This window comes from Canis lupus, chromosome 23 (assembly GCF_048164855.1).
Source record: "Canis lupus baileyi chromosome 23, mCanLup2.hap1, whole genome shotgun sequence".
Taxonomy (NCBI): Eukaryota; Metazoa; Chordata; class Mammalia; order Carnivora; family Canidae; genus Canis; species Canis lupus.
Window position 1 is genome coordinate 45,896,687 of NC_132860.1, and position 16,046 is coordinate 45,912,732.

Consider the following 16,046-nt stretch of genomic DNA (forward strand, 5'->3'; position numbering starts at 1 on the left):
AGCCGAAGGCAAACACTCAACTGCTGAGCCACCCAGGTGTCCCTATGCCACAGATTCTTGAATCAATACTTGTAGCTGATAGTTGTATTAAGCGAACAGCTGTCACATGTAGATAGTTACGTCCTTAGCCAGAAGAGGGAATGGATTAACCTAGAATCTACTTTCAAGTTGTGTCAAGAACATACATGTCCATTTCATGATGGTAAATGATATAAACTATGTTCTATTTAAAACACAATAAAATCTCACTAATTTATATTCTACTGATTCATAATTCATGCTAATTTGGGTGCTCCTCTTACCCCCTTTAAGATAACAGTGATTTTGGTCTTACTGGAAACATCGCCCTACTAGGACAGGCTCCATGACACCTTTCTTCCTGTGCAGTCAAAACCAGCCTTAACACCGCTGGTTTCGGGAAATCCATTCAAAGCAGGCTTTTCACCGCTCCTTTCCCTAGGACTGCTTCTCAGGAAAATAATACCATCTACTGATTCTGTTTTCTGTATCTTGCTTATCTTCTTAGTTTGCGATCATTGCAAGTCTGCCTTCGGCCTTACTATCGTCAAAATTGTAAGCTGGAATACAGTCTTGGTCATGTTTGTCGGCTGATAGGACATAGGGTGCTGCCCTTTTCTTGTTGTTGTTAAAACTTTGGTTAAGAGTATAAACAAGAGGGGTCCCTGGGTGGCGCAGTGGTTTGGCGCCTGCCTTTGGCCCAGGGCATGATCCTGGAGACCCCAGATCGAATCCCACATGGGGCTCCCGGTGCATGGAGCCTGCTTCTCCCTCTGCCTGTGTCTCTGCCTCTCTCTCTATCATAAATAATTAAAAAAAAAAAAAAAAAAAAAAGAGTATAAACAAGATCATCAAATTAAACCTGGGAAAAACTAATCTGCTAACTGCAGGCTAGCTCTACCAGTCCAGCTTTTCTCCTAAACTTTCCCAACAACAGGGCACTTGGGCCAGATCCTTCTTTTTCTCTGGAAATGATCCACCCCTGAAACTGCTCCTTTCTAACCTTCTCATCCCAATTTATTTTATTTTATTTTTTTCATCCCAATTTATAATTCTCTCCCCACCCCCACCAAGACATTAACTAGTTAACTAGTTTGCACCAAGTACTATATACTTTGGAGGGTTAGAACTCATTGGAGAAATTTTCTCCATTGGTGCTGATGGATACTTTCCTCTTATCTGGCCAGATTAGTGATATTTTTCATGTGTAAAATGAGTAAATCAGATGTCACTGCCAAACCATTTTATGTTAACTATACAAAACAAAGTATCAAGAGCAAAAATAAAACTTGTGGGATGCTAGGGATATTCCTTAGGACATTACAAACATCATTAATTGTAAGAGTAAATTGAAAATTCAAGGGGAAACATTCGGTGCATTGAGATGCCTAGAACATTCGACCAATGTTCTTGGATACATTGGACCATGTATCCAAGACCCATGATATCCAAAAGGTTACAGGCTTCATCAGTTCTTACTTCTAGAAAATTCTACCTCGTTCTACACACACCAACACACACAGACTGGTAGGAGAAAGGAGGAGTAAGGGCGACGTCAAGCGAAGTGGGGCAAGCGGGAAGCAGGCGCACCATTATTGCAATGTAGTGCCTGTGTGGTAGAGGAAGGGGGCCGTCCATGCGCAGCATGTAGAACTGGCTCCGCAGGAACGACTCCAGGTACTGAGTGTGGAGACTCATGACCTGGGTGATGTTGTCCAGACGACCGGATGTAGAGTATTCTTCCACAAGAAAGTTAGTACGTTCATCCACTGTGTTTGCTTGGACAACCTTACAAGCGAAGACACACAAAATGATCATTGAGAAATCATGGCTTTTTTGTTTACATACATTATGCCACTCTTGAGGCAAATGAATGTTCTTTTGATACGAACAGACACTGAGATTAGGCAGTTGCTCATACCAGAAATAAAAAAGAAAGCACCACTCATTTTTGGCTCTGGGACCACAATTTATTAAACAACAAATGTCAAATCATCAAACATGCAACTATGAAATTGGAGAAAAGCAGCTTCCATCTGCTGCGCCAGGCACATAAGGCAAAATTTTCAGGGCCCACTTGCCTGGCCTATTATTATACCAATTTGTGCAGCGGCAAAAGCAGTGGCATTTGATTCCTATAGTTAGGATTGTATCTCAACTGCCTGTGAAGATACTTAATCACCTTCTTTTAAGACAGATATTTTCAGCCTGATCTTTTGCTTATTTTATTTCAACATAAAATGAAAAGCTCCCTGAAGTCTTTTGAGGGACAAAAAAAAAGAAAATATGATAATATGTAGGAAAATGTTAATTGAAAAATTAATAAGGGCACTAGAATATTGTCATTCCTATTTTTAGTCTATTGTATTAATTACTAAAAACAAGTTTAGTGATTAAAATGGACATCCTCCATCTTAGGGAATCAAAAGTGCTTCCTCAAAAATAGATTCTTATATATAGCCTTATACACAATGACAGCTTGGGCATCACACCAAGAATTGGCTCTGAAGGTGTTAAGAGCTTATTAGCACCTTGTAAAAGGACCCGGCTCTGTGGGAATTAATGGACATGAGATGAATATTTCTAGGATTGGTTCATTATTTATTGATAGTTTAGAATTAGAATTCTGGACTTAAGAATACATTCCTTATTTCAGATTCAAAATTAAATTCGAGCTCATGCTCCGAGTTGATGGCAGAGCCTGGTCCAGAATCCAGATTTTCTAAAGTCCAGACTAATGGTCTTTCCAAAGATCCATACTGCTATTAGAAACTCTGTTTACTCTTTAAGGCTGGCTTCACAGTCTCTTCTGAAAAATAAGTACAAATTACACAAAGGCACTATTGACTGAGGAAAATCTAATCCCAAAGGAAATAGAATGTTTGGAAAGTGTGAACTGTGAGGAAATGTTAATTACAATGGCGTCAAAAAGCAATTTCAGTTCAGCTGGTTATAAAGCCAAGTACACTTTCACTTGCCCATTTCCCCCCATTTTGTCAACTACAGGGACCAAGTGATGGTAAAAACAATAAGATACAGATCAACCACATGTAATTAAATGTAGAATATTTGTTGGTTTTGTTTTGTTTTCCCCAGCAGTTTCTTTTGTTTAACTGATGCCAGAGATTGTTAACGGATGCAAGAGGTCCTGAAAACAGTGGTGGCTCCTGCAAACCAGCTTACCTTCAAATATATACTGTGAAAATGACTGTGTTTTAGGAAGTCTTTATGTATCTGAGGTAATCTCTCGGCCAACAGTGGCCCCAATGCTGTAGGGAGAAATGGGCACAAATGCAACCATGTCTCTAATGACTGGTGGCCACCTAGATCAGCTAGAGATACTGAGTTCCCAAAACATTACTGTTACTTTTCCTTCCACCTTTCCATCCAGATGGTAAGGTCACTCATAAAGTGAAATAAAGATGAACTACTGACTCTGCCCATAACCTGGCATGTATTCTTTGAATTCTCTTCATCCCTTCTTTTAAGACAATGCCTGGCAGGTGCTCTGTACATTTATTGACTACTTTCAGAACAATACAGGAATAATGCTGGTGCTTTAAGATAAATGTCTTCACAGTAAATAGTGAAATCAGTATATACCATTGTATTCAGTAAGTTAATAACTCCTTCTAGCAGAGAAAAACTCAATTTAGTGGTTCTTAAGCTTCTCTTAACCAAAGCATATACCTGAAAGGCATCGAGGAATCAAGGAAATCCCGCACATTGCTGTCACCTTTCATAAAGATGTACACCCACAAAATGGGCACAACTCTTCTACTGATTAGAATTTCTTTTGCATTGTATTTTATGACCTCTCTTTCTTGCAGTTACTGTTTTGACATCCCACTCTCACCAAAGGTACAGATTATACAGATTGCATTGACATTCTGCCCAAGAGACTAAGAACCAATCAACCAAACAAACAACTACTAACGATGTCATGGCATGTTTTGCTTAATAGGTTTAGTTGGGAAACTCCCTTTTTCATTTCAAAATATAGTTTCTTAATATATTAAATCACCATGAAACAGTGGCCATTTAAAAACCTAAAACCTTCAAGTTGATATTAAACTTTATTTAAAAGAACTTTATTACTATTAGCAGCTTTGTTCAGAAAAGTTGTGTTTGAAATCAAAAATGGTAAAATTTACATTTTTCTAGCCTTATAATACAACTAACTCTAAAATAAGAAGGCAGATTATTAAACACACAAACTTTTAAGTGAAGTTCAAAAGAAAATATCTCTATGTTCTGACATATAAATAAGGAACAAGAGCAAAACATAGGTTTACTTCCATATTAAAAATGGAGATATTCTTTGATACAATTAAGTCACTTTTTTGTGTAACACGTAATATATTTTAACACAGATAAACTTACTTCCTTCTCTGGAATAAAGGCACTTGGTCCTCTTGTCAAAGGTTGAGATACTCGGATTCTTTTATCCTATTTTTAAAAGAAAGGTTTTGTGTTAATGGTGACTTTCTAAGAAAAGTTAAATTGGTACAAATTTATTGCTGAGGTACTAAGACAAACTAAATAAACAGAATTATGTAAAATCAAAATAAGGGACAGGTCTCAGATAACAAAAATCCATAGGGCTAATGAGGTAATGGGGCAAGTTCCTCAAAAAGTTAAAAACAGAACTATCTTATGATCCAGCAATTGCACTAGTGGGTATTTACCCAAAGAATACAAGAACACTAATCCAAAGGGGTACATGCACCCCTATTTTTATAGCAGCATTATTCACAATAGCCAAGATACAGAAGCAGCCCAAGTGTCCATCAATTGATAAGTGGATCAAGATAATGTGGTATGTACATACAATGGAATATTAGCCACAAAAAATAATGAAAATCTTGCCATTTGCCATAACATGGATGGAGCTAGATAGTAAAATGCTAAGCAAATTAGGTCACTCAGAGAAGACAGATACCCTACGATTTTACTTCTACGTCGAATTTAAGAAACAAAGCAAACATGCAAAGGAAAAAAAATGGGAGAGACAGAAAGAGAAATAAAGAAACAGACTCTTAACTAGAGAGAACAAACTGATGACTACCAGTGGGGAGGTGGGCAGAGGGATGGGTGACATAGGTGATGGATAAGGAGTGCACTTGTGATGAACATCATGTGATGTACGAAGTTCTGAATCACTATATTGTATGCTTGAAACTAATATAACACTTGTGTGTGTGTGTGTGTACACACTATATAACCAGTTAGCACATTAACTGAAATTAAAATAAAAACTTAAAAAAAAAAAGATAATGGGGTAATAACCTCCTCCTCCAGTGCTGGATACACAATGCACTTCCAAATTTCATTTCCCTCAGTCATATTCTACAGCACCAGAGATTTTTAGCTCATATTTGACAAGACTAAAAACTTTCGATCTCCATAATAAAATCATATCTAATAGTACACTAGTGCACTAACAGTGCTCAATCTGAAAGCTCCAGGAAAGGTTGAATTCAGAGGATTACACACAACTCCCTAAAATGATGACCTGACCTGTGGGGTTTTTTCCTGAACAAAATAGGAATAAACATATCTAATATAAAGTTTTGAAGCTTTAAGTAAGAAAACTGTACAAGCTGGAGAAATAGAGGTTAACTTAATGTAAGAAATGGAGAATATAGCAATGTTTATTGTTCTACTTGCTACTCTATTTAAGTGGTAGATCACTAATGGCATGTTTGAGTGTTAGATTTTTTTTTTTGAAGTTTTTAATTTTTTTGTTAAATTTTTTTAATTAAAAAATATTTTGGTTATCCCCATTTAAGTGTAATATCTATAATGTCGCATCAGTAGAGAAGATATTTGCAAATCAGATACCTGATAAGGGGTTAATATCCAAAATATATAAAGAACTCATATAACTCAAAAGAAAAAAAAACTCAATTAAAAAAAATGGGCAGAGGATCTGAATAGACTTTTTTTCAGAGAAGATGTTCAGATGGCCAAGAGACACATGACAAGATACTCAACAACCCTCATCATCAGGGAAATGCAAATCAAAACCACAATGAGGTATCACCTCACACCTGTCAGAATGGCTAAACTCAAGAACACAAGAAACAAGTGTTAACAAGGATGTAGAGAGAAAGGAATTCTCATGCATTGTTAGAGGGATGCAAACTGGTGTAGACACTGTGAAAGACGGTATGGAGGGTCCGCAAAAAATTAAAAATAGAATTACTCTATGATCTAACCATTCTACTTCTGGGTATTTTTCTGAAGAAAAGGAAAACATTACTTTGAAAAAATACATACACTATGTTTATTGCAGCATTATTTATAATAATCAAGATATGGAAATAGATTCTAAGTGTTCATGAATAGGTGAATGGCTAAAGAAAACATGGTATACTATATACATAAAATGGATTACTTCTTAGCCATAAGAAAGATAGAAATCTTTCCATTTGTGACAACACGGACAGACCTTGAGGATATTATGCTAAGTGACCTAAGTTAGACAGAAAAAGATAAAGACTGTAGATTTCACTTACATGTGGAATCCAAATGATAAAACGAATGAACACACAAAACCAAACCAAACTCCTAGATAGTGAAAATAGACTGGTGTTTGCTAGAGGCAGAAGGGTAGAGAGGTGGGCAAGCTAGTGAAGGGGATTAAAGAGGTACTAACTTTCAGTTATAAGATAAGTCACAGGATTATGATGTACAGCATGGTGACTACAGTCAATAATATCGTATAGCAAATTTCAAAGTTGCTAAGAAAGTAAATCTTAAAAGTTCTCATCACAAGACCAAAACAATGTGTGAGTGTACATAGTGACAGATGGTAACTAGACTTACGGTGGTAATAATTCTGCAATGTATACAAATGTTGAATCATTGTGTTGTACACCTGAAACTAACATAATGTATGGCAATTATACTTCAATAAAAACAAAACAGAGACTATGCCATGGTTTACAAAGATTATAAAGAATGCTTGGAAGACTGAAGAGCATGAGAACAGAGGTCTATTGGGAAAGTAGTATGTTAAGCTTTAGGTGTCACCAAGCCCTCCTCAGGAAACTTCTAAAGCGAGGAAGTGACTCTAAAATGGTTCCTTATCCAAAATGGGCAATATCTACTTCACATGACCTTGTTTCCGGCCATAGCAGACTAGACCAACCAGCACAGAAGCTTATCTGCAACCTATGGGTGCCCTGATGCAAAAATTCTGCCCAAACACAACTGAGGGTAATTCACTGGACCATTTAAGATTCTAGAGTTAGGGACATCTGGGTGGCTCAGTAGTTGAGCGTCTGCCTTTGGCTCAGGTTGTGATCCCAGGGTCCTGGGATCGAGTATGGCGTCAGGCTCCCCTAAGGGAGCCTACTTCTCCCTCTGCTTATTTCTCTGCCTCTCTCTCTTTCTATGTCTCTTGTGAATAAATAAATAAAATCTTTAAAAAAGGAAAAGATTCTAGAGTTACTATAGGTGTATGAAACCAATGCACTCTGATAAAGAGAAGAGCAACAACATAGCACTCAGAAGGCAGAGGCAGAGAACACAGTAAAGCAGCATTAGAAAAGGCAACAATAGATAACTGCTTCTAAGGGCAAAAGCACCAGTGTTTCTAGGGAGTCCCTAGAGGAAGTCAAGTCTAATCATGGGCTCTCCTATGTCTTTTCCTCTTTTCCACCTTCACTCCTCTCTCTAGAAGATAACCGGAATCCTTGTTGTTCCTTAAAATCAAAGAGCCTACCAAACACAAAACAGTTATTCCAATCCCTTATTTCAACAAGCAGCAGTTACAAAACAAACTGACAAACGCAGGCAGCTAGGGCACACTCAATGATTTTTCTTTTTTTTTTTTTTTGAGAACTTGATCACCTCTGATAGACTCAGGGGGTACAGGGCAAGCAAAACAGAAAGGGTCCCTGCCCTCATGAGCATGGCACATAATCTCCATCAATTTTCAGAATTCTATCAGAATAAATATATTGAATAATGATCATCTAAACCTGCTCAAGTGTCAGAAAGAACTAGGCATTTAGGTTGTATTTATAAAGGGATGACACATACATCTTTAGCCTACTGGTCAAATATACTAGAAGACTCTATGTAAAAAGGAGTAATTTAGAATTTCTAATATCGGCATTTCCTGTCTACATCAACCACAATCTAGTTTAACCCAGAAAAAAAATTTAGAAGAAAATAATAGATTTCTTCCTCTGCTACCTCTGTGAGTTATAGAAAACAAAATTTTAAATACTCTCTATATGATATAGCCTAATGCAGTCATATGTGAAAAGCAATTTCCTTGATGATGAATCATTTCGAATGAATAAAATAGTTAAGAGAAACTGATTGTGAGGACCTATCACAGGTTTGAGGAGGAAAATGCCAATAGGAAGATAAGTGAAGGTTTTTATTTATATTTATAAAAATATACGTGAAATGGAGAGAAAATACAGGGAGCAAAAAACTGAAGGTGTACGAAGGGCCTTTGGGAGACAAAGAATGATGCATTAATAATATGATTTGTTTATAAAAATCACTATTTGATACATTTATCAATTGAATACATCTTTACATGCTTGAAATTATTATTTTGCCTACAAAAATATTTTCTGGAACAGATGTTTAAATCTGAAATACGTCTTCATTACAAATGGAACAGTGTGCTGCTGTACTTCAAAGAACATAATATCTCTCTTCGTTTTGACCAATTGATAAGAAGCAACAGAAACTCAATTTCATTTGTGTCGACATTCATTTGGTCATTTAGTCAGCAATAATTCATGGGGTATTTACAACATGCTGGATACAAATAAGGACTAGCCTGGCAGAAATGCATGCAACCAACCAACCATTCGGCCTCTGACATACCTCAGAGCAGATACATACACTAGGTGATATGGGAAGACATCATTTTAACTATTGCCACTTAGTCATTCCTCTTTCATTGAACATTAAAGTTATGTCCAGTTTTTATTATTATAAATAATGCTGAGTATCTTTGTACAAAGAGATTTTGTACAAAGGACAGGTTTTACAGTATTTAGAATAGATTCTTTAGGAAGAATCCTAGATGTGGATATCCTTTTAGGTCATAAGTATCTTTAGAGTTCTTGTTGCATGCTGCAAAAGTGCTAACAAAAATGTTTTACCAATTTTATTTTCATCAGCTGAGAAAATGCCCACTTAACCCATTCACTTTTATTTTATTTTTTTTAAAGATTTTTTATTTTTTATTTTATTTATGAGAGAGAGAGAGAGAGAGAGAGAGAGAAGCAGACACAGGAGGAGGGAGAAGCAGGCTCCATGCCGGGAGCCTGATGTGGGACTCGATCCCGATCCCGGGACTCCAGGATCACGCCCTGGGCCAAAGGCAGGCGCTAAACCGCTGAGCCACCCAGGGATCCCCAACCCATTCACTTTTTTAAAAATTTTTTTTTTTTTGTAAATTTTTATTTATTTATGATAGTCACACACACACAGAGAAAGAGAGAGAGAGAGAGGCAGAGACATAGGCAGAGGGAGAAACAGGCTCCATGCACCGGGAGCCTGACGTGGGACTCGATCCCGGGTCTCCAGGATCGCGCCCTGGGCCAAAGGCAGGCACTAAACCGCTGCGCCACCCAGGGATCCCCCATTCACTTTTAAAAGTGAAAAAAAAAAAACATCCAAAAATGTGATGGGAACTTTTCATGATACATATTTGAGGTAAAACTTATGTAGAGATGTGTCATATAGTCAATACAGTTTTTTATAGAAAACAATTTTTTAAATAATATAATTCTGGGAGTGACGTAGCCCCTGGGCCGAAGACTAACACCAACCAACCAACAAAAACATCTCCGGTGGGAAGTTAACTGCAATAGCCTGGGGGGAGGATGATGTGGCCTGACTTAAGAGAGCTGCTTAAACACTAAAAGGAAGGGAAAAGTTAACAGCATTGCTTTTTAAAGATTTTAAGGTATTTGAGAGAGAGACAGAGATAGCACATAAGTGTGTGTGTGTGGGGGGGGGCAGGGGGAGAAGATCTCATGACCCTGAGATCATGACCTGAGTTGAAACCAAGAGTCAGACACTTAACCAATGGAGCCAACCCTGAAAACTAACATCATTTTTAAGTTTTGCCATCATGTACCCTTCTTTGCTTAGGTTTTTAAAATGGTGCCACTCCTGAAATAATCAGCCTACTTCCTGCTTCTGTAAAAGGAGCACCTTTTTGGTGAGGATTCTACTATTGTTTCAGCTGCTTCATATAGTTATAAGAATATAAACAAATATATTTGAAAAATAAAATTTAAAAAGTGATCAAGGCAGCTCACAAATTCTACTATGAATTCATCTTTCTAAGTTCTTTTTTTCCCCCAACTACGTTGTTGGTGTACGTTTTGAAAGTTTAGGTCAAACCCAAAAGAAAGAGGACGGCATCATATCCCAAAGATTCATCTTAAAACCATAAGTTGAAGTTCCGTTCTCCTGTAATACCCTGTAACACCTTTCCTCAGCTTTCATTTCAAATCCAAAATGTCCAGGAATGAGTTCCTACTTCATTCATACCCTTGATTAACAATCTGAATCTCTAGACCTGTGTTGCCTTGTACGATAGCTATCGATCACATTTAAATTAATTAAAATTGAATAAAGTTAAAAGTACAGTTCCTCAATCACTAGTTGTTGGGGCCAGGTGGGAAGGGAAACTCCTCAAGATGGCGGATACGCCAAAATGGCTGAGGTTCCTGTCACCACCTCCACTTGGGACGACAGCTTGAGCAGACCCTTACACCTCTCCTTTGGACTTCCCCAACCGAACCCAATGCCCTTCAAACCCCAGAGGAGGAAGTCACCTTTGACTGGTCGAATTGCAATCCTTCCTTTGCACAGTGAGGGTCACTCTGACTGGTTGGATTGCAATCCTTCCTTTGCATATGAGCCAACCAATAGGAAACCGTTCTGCCTTACAACGTTATGTAAACCCCCTACCACCTTGTCTTGGCGCGACTTCCTCGACTCACTCTCTTTCCCCCGTGAGTCGTGGAACCTCGCCCGAGGGTGCCTGCAATAAAATCTGTTCTTGGACCCTCGCTTGCCTTGGCGGTCTCATTTCCATCTAGTTACTAAAAAACTTAACACTAGTCACTGTTCCTGTGCTCAGCAGTCACATGTACCCATGGCTACTATAAAGGACAGTGGAGACTTTCCCATTTGCTAACACAGAAGGTTCTACCAAATGGCACTGTTCTAGACTCTTCAATTTAAAAAAAAAATCACATCTTAGGCATTTTAGTGTTTTTTTTTAAATGATAAATGATTTCTCCACAGAATTATCAGTTTGATGATCACACATACTAATCCCATAATCAAGCATTTTAGCGTCATTGCGGAAATGCTCTCAACGAAATTAAGAGTGAGTCCGGATAAGGGCAATTCAGGAAAAACAAACCAACAAAATCAGCCAGTTCCAAGAATCCTTGTCTCAATGTCTGCTCATGTAACAGTTTCCCGAAAAATAAAAACTTTTTTTTTCCTTTGAAAAATTTATGGTAAAAAACCCATAACATGAGATCTACCCTCTTAACAAATCAAGCGTACAGTACAGAATTGCTAACTGTAAGTACATTGTACAACAGATGTCTAGGACTTTTTTTTATCTTGCATAACTGAAACTTTATACCCATTGAACAACAACTCCGCATTCCCCTCAACCCCCAGCCCTTGGCAACCACTACTCTGTGCTTTTTATGTAAGCACACTTCAGATCCCAGCTGAGATGCTCCTTACGTAACCACCAGCTTTCTTGCCTCCTAGCACGATTCACCATGCAGATCTGTCTGCTGTGCAAGTCCACTCTTGGTTGCTTCTATAACATTGGACCACCCATCCTACTTAGTCTTTGACCACTTTTACATTTTTCCTGGACATCCCCTTAATTTCTTTCATTAATATTCATTCTAAGGGCAACCTGGTGGCTCAGTGGTTGAGCGTCAGCCTTTGGCTCAGGGTGTGATCCTGGAGTCCTGGGATCAAGTCCCACATGGGGCTTCTTGTGGGGAACGGGCTTCTCCCTCTGTTTATCTCTGACTCTCTCTGTGTCTCTCATGAATAGATAAATAAGATCTTAAAAAATATATATTCATCCTCTCAAGTGAGTATTCTCTTTCAGGGATTACACCTTCTTTCCACAAAACCAAATTGGCTGAATTGTGTGATAGTCCCTGTACTGGGGGGAGGGGGGGGGTGGTGGAAAAAAAAGAACATGTGAACTGAAAATGAGCAAGGCAGGCAACTGACTCCTGAATCTTATATCTAGCTTGGAGCTCTTGTTGGCCCTTGGGTCTGGCTTTGGGGCATTCTGAGCTGCCTGTGAAGTCATCTGTTTATAATATTTACACCTTAAAATCAACACGTTTAAAACCAATGTTCTGGGGCATCTGCCTTTGGCTCAGGTCATGATCTCAGGGTCCTGGGATGGGGCCTGGCATGGGGTTCCCTGCTCAGCAGGTGGGTTGGGGGTGGGAGGGTAGAGGGGGGGTGGTTGTCCTGCTTCTTCCTCTCCCTCTGCCCCTCCCCCTGCTCATGTGCCTCTCTCTCTCATAAATAAAATATTTAAAAAAAAAATCTTCCACATCAAACCCACTGTCCCTTTTCACTTTCCTGTCTGAGTAAAATCACTGCATGCACCAGTGGCCCTGGCTCTAATGCCAAGTTATCTTTGACTCTTCATCCTAGGAGCCTGCATTCAACAGTTGCCAAATCCTGTAACTGCCTTTTCCCAACTAAATCTTTAAGTCATCCTCTCCACACACCCTCCTCAGCCATAAGAATTGAGAAATAGTTTCCCCTCCTAACTAGGAATAATGTCAATTCAACGTCTTAGCTTTCCTACAGGTGGGGAGGCTTTGAGAAGATAACACATAAAAAAAATGCAAAGCATAATACATACCAAGGTCTTAGTTTTATTTTTCTTCTGCCAATTGTCCCTACTGTAAAACAAAACAAAATATCCCAAACTAGAATAGCTATATTTTCTAAACAAAGAGAACTCAAGGGTTGTTCTAGAAGTGAAAGTCACCTGTAGCCACAGTAATTTTGAGGAATAATACTGCCATATTTTCCTGTTTTTAAGTATAAAGCTGATACTTACTCTACAGAAACAAATGGCTTTGATCATACTAGCGAATCTTGTACAATGGCCTTGTTCTGCTTCTGTGAAAATCTAAAATCCTGGGGTGCCTGGCTGGCTCAGTTGGTGGAGCATATGACTCTTGATCTTGGGGTTGTGAGTTCAAGGCCCATGTTGGGCATAGAGATTACTTTAAAAAATGAAAAAAAAAAAAAAAACAACCAAATTAGAGAAAATCTAAAATCCCAAAACTAGCCCTTGAGGGTTTTTTTTAGCTGCATTGTCCATTACAGTAGTCACATGTGGTTATTTCAACTTAGGCTAACCTTAAATAAAATAAAAAATTTAGTGCCCTAATGCACTTGTTACATTTGAAAGTGTGCAATAGTCACATGTGGCTAGTGAGGTCATGCTGCACAATGCAAAGCTAGGATATTTCTAGTCATCACCGAAGTATCTATGGTACAGCATTGCTCCACAGCATCACTTAATCCTGATTTTAGCAACTGAAATGATGCAAAATACAAAATGGTTAAAATTTCAGAAATGAACATACGCATAATAAAAATGCATTAAAGTAACTTTAAGGGCATCTCAGTGGCTCAGTCGGTCAAGCAGCTGACTTTTGATTTCAGCCTCAGGTCATGATCTCAGGGTCCTGGAATTAAGCCCCACGTCCGGCTCCATGCTCTGCAGGGAGTCTGCTTGAGGATTCTCTCTCTCTGTCTCCCTCTGCCCTCACCTCAAATCAATAAATAAACCTTCAAAAAAAAAAGTACCTATAAAAATAAAAAAAAATGGATTTGCATATTAAAACTAGAAAACCAACAAGTTAACTATAATGACAATAATGTTGGAAGATACCATTCTTCGGAATCTTTATTTGGTATCAATGTTCAAATCACTATCTAAATAGAACAAAATTTCTAAAATGTTGACTTTATTGTTAAAAAATAAAAGGTTATAGAAAATTTTATGAAACAATTTTTTTTAAGTTTTTATTTATTCAAGACAAGAGTATGAGAGAGAAAGAGAGACTGAGAAAGCACGCAAGCAGGGGCAGGGGGAGAGGGTGAATCAGACTCTCCTGAGCAGGGGGCCCCAAAGTGAATTGGGGGCTCTATCCCAGGATTCTCAGATCATGACCTGAGCCAAAGGCAGATGCTTAACCAACTGAGCCACCTGGGTGCCTCAATCTTAAGAAACTTTAGACAATAGTAAATTTAATTGGGCTTTGTTTTCAAATGTCTTAGACAGTAGTCACAGGATTTGTTGAATTTTTTTCCATAAAATTCCATGATTTTAATCAAGAAAAGAAACTAGCTATAAAATAGGAACTAAGACTCTGTCAGTTATGTGTTCTAAGATTGTTTTACAAGGGTTGGAAGGTCAAGAATGCTACCATGAGAAAAGTTTCTTTTTTCAGATGTGTTATTATAGCTGAAAGAAATTATGCTTGAAATTCATCAGTGGAGGGATCCCTGGGTGGCACAGCGGTTTGGCGCCTGCCTTTGGCCCAGGGCCCGATCCTGGAGACCCGGGATCGAATCCCACATCGGGCTCCTGGTGCATGGAGCCTGCTTCTCCCTCTGCCTGTGTCTCTGCCTCTCTTTCTCTCTGTAACTATCATAAATAATAAAAATTAAAAAAAAAAAAAAAAGAAATTCATCAGTGGATATTATGCCTGTTAAATCATTATCTGCTAGAAAACAAAACACTGAAAGGATAAAGATTAATTATCTTTAGAAAACTGCTTCTTTTGACATGTAACAGCTAAGCAATTTACCAGATAACTTTATATAAATTAATCTCTAGCAAGTTAAGGATACTTGGAAGTCAGGAATTCTTAAAATTGTGAGTTTTTAGAGGTGATCAACAAATCACTTGGCCCTAAAAAGCTGACTACCCTGGAGAATTAGGTGCTGCACTTCCTGCTCCTAAATACTTTTAAATTATTAAATTTCATTTTTCCTTATCTCGCCAGTATCATGGGAAAGCAAAACACATGCACCTTCTATTTATTAAGATATAAAAACTGCTTATGAATTTCTCTCTTTAGGAGAGAAAAATATTAAATAATATGTATCATTAACTTTACATAGAGATAGTTAGAGGTTTTAAAATCTTCAACATATAAAAATTATGGCAAAACAGAAATTTGACTCCACTGTGCACAATGATCCTTTAGCTTTTTAGAATATCCTGAGGGGGCAGCTGGCTGGCTCAGGTGGCAGACCATGTGCCTCTTAATCTTAGGGTCATGAGTTCAAGCCCCATATTGGGTGTGGAGCCTATTTAAAACAAAACAAACAAATAAATCCAAGAAGGTAGTTTAATATCTTTGACATGGGTTTTTATTAAACATACAACAGTGACAAAACATCTTACATAATGAAACACATGCCCCAAACAAAATTTTTAAGTGTAACGATAAGGAAGCCAACTCCAATGATCAATACAAATAGTGCATTTCAGTTGTTGAGTCTCCTATTCTTCACAGGTGTCTCACACTTGGCACAAACCACTGCAGAAAGGCACAGATGGACAGGTGGCTCTATGCTATGAGATAATGGTGATGCCAACTTTTTGTTCCTTGACAGACAATTTCAGGGATAATAACTGGGTTTAGAGAAATTGGTGATATGACATATTTCAGAGAAAAAGGGCAAATGGAAAGGAACACAGAGATAAAAACTACCACTACCTCCATGAGAAAAGAACAGGCTTTAAGATTAATTATAATAGACTGGTAATTTTATGGTAAACTCAAATTTAAGTTTCTGTAATGATATGGAATATACATTATGGTCCCACCACCCCCAAATGGCCTAAAAGATAATTTAACAAAGTTGTGACCTCTCCTACACTAGATTAAAGTATGTATTGGCTTGCAGGATACTGGTAAAGTATGTATTGGCTTGCA

General features: G+C 38.0%; 1 protein-coding gene across 2 annotated transcripts in view; it reads right to left on the bottom strand.

Annotated features, from left to right (window-relative positions):
* Window positions 1-16,046, bottom strand: part of SESN3 (sestrin 3) — a 71,611-nt gene that overhangs the window by 24,397 nt on the left and 31,168 nt on the right. For both annotated transcript variants that reach the window (XM_072795072.1, XM_072795074.1), the window contains exons 2-3: window positions 4,402-4,467; window positions 1,609-1,806 (exon numbers count right to left, since the gene is read on the bottom strand). In XM_072795072.1, the coding sequence (XP_072651173.1) occupies window positions 1,609-1,806; window positions 4,402-4,467 (264 nt within the window). The remainder of the gene's footprint in view (window positions 1-1,608; window positions 1,807-4,401; window positions 4,468-16,046) is intronic.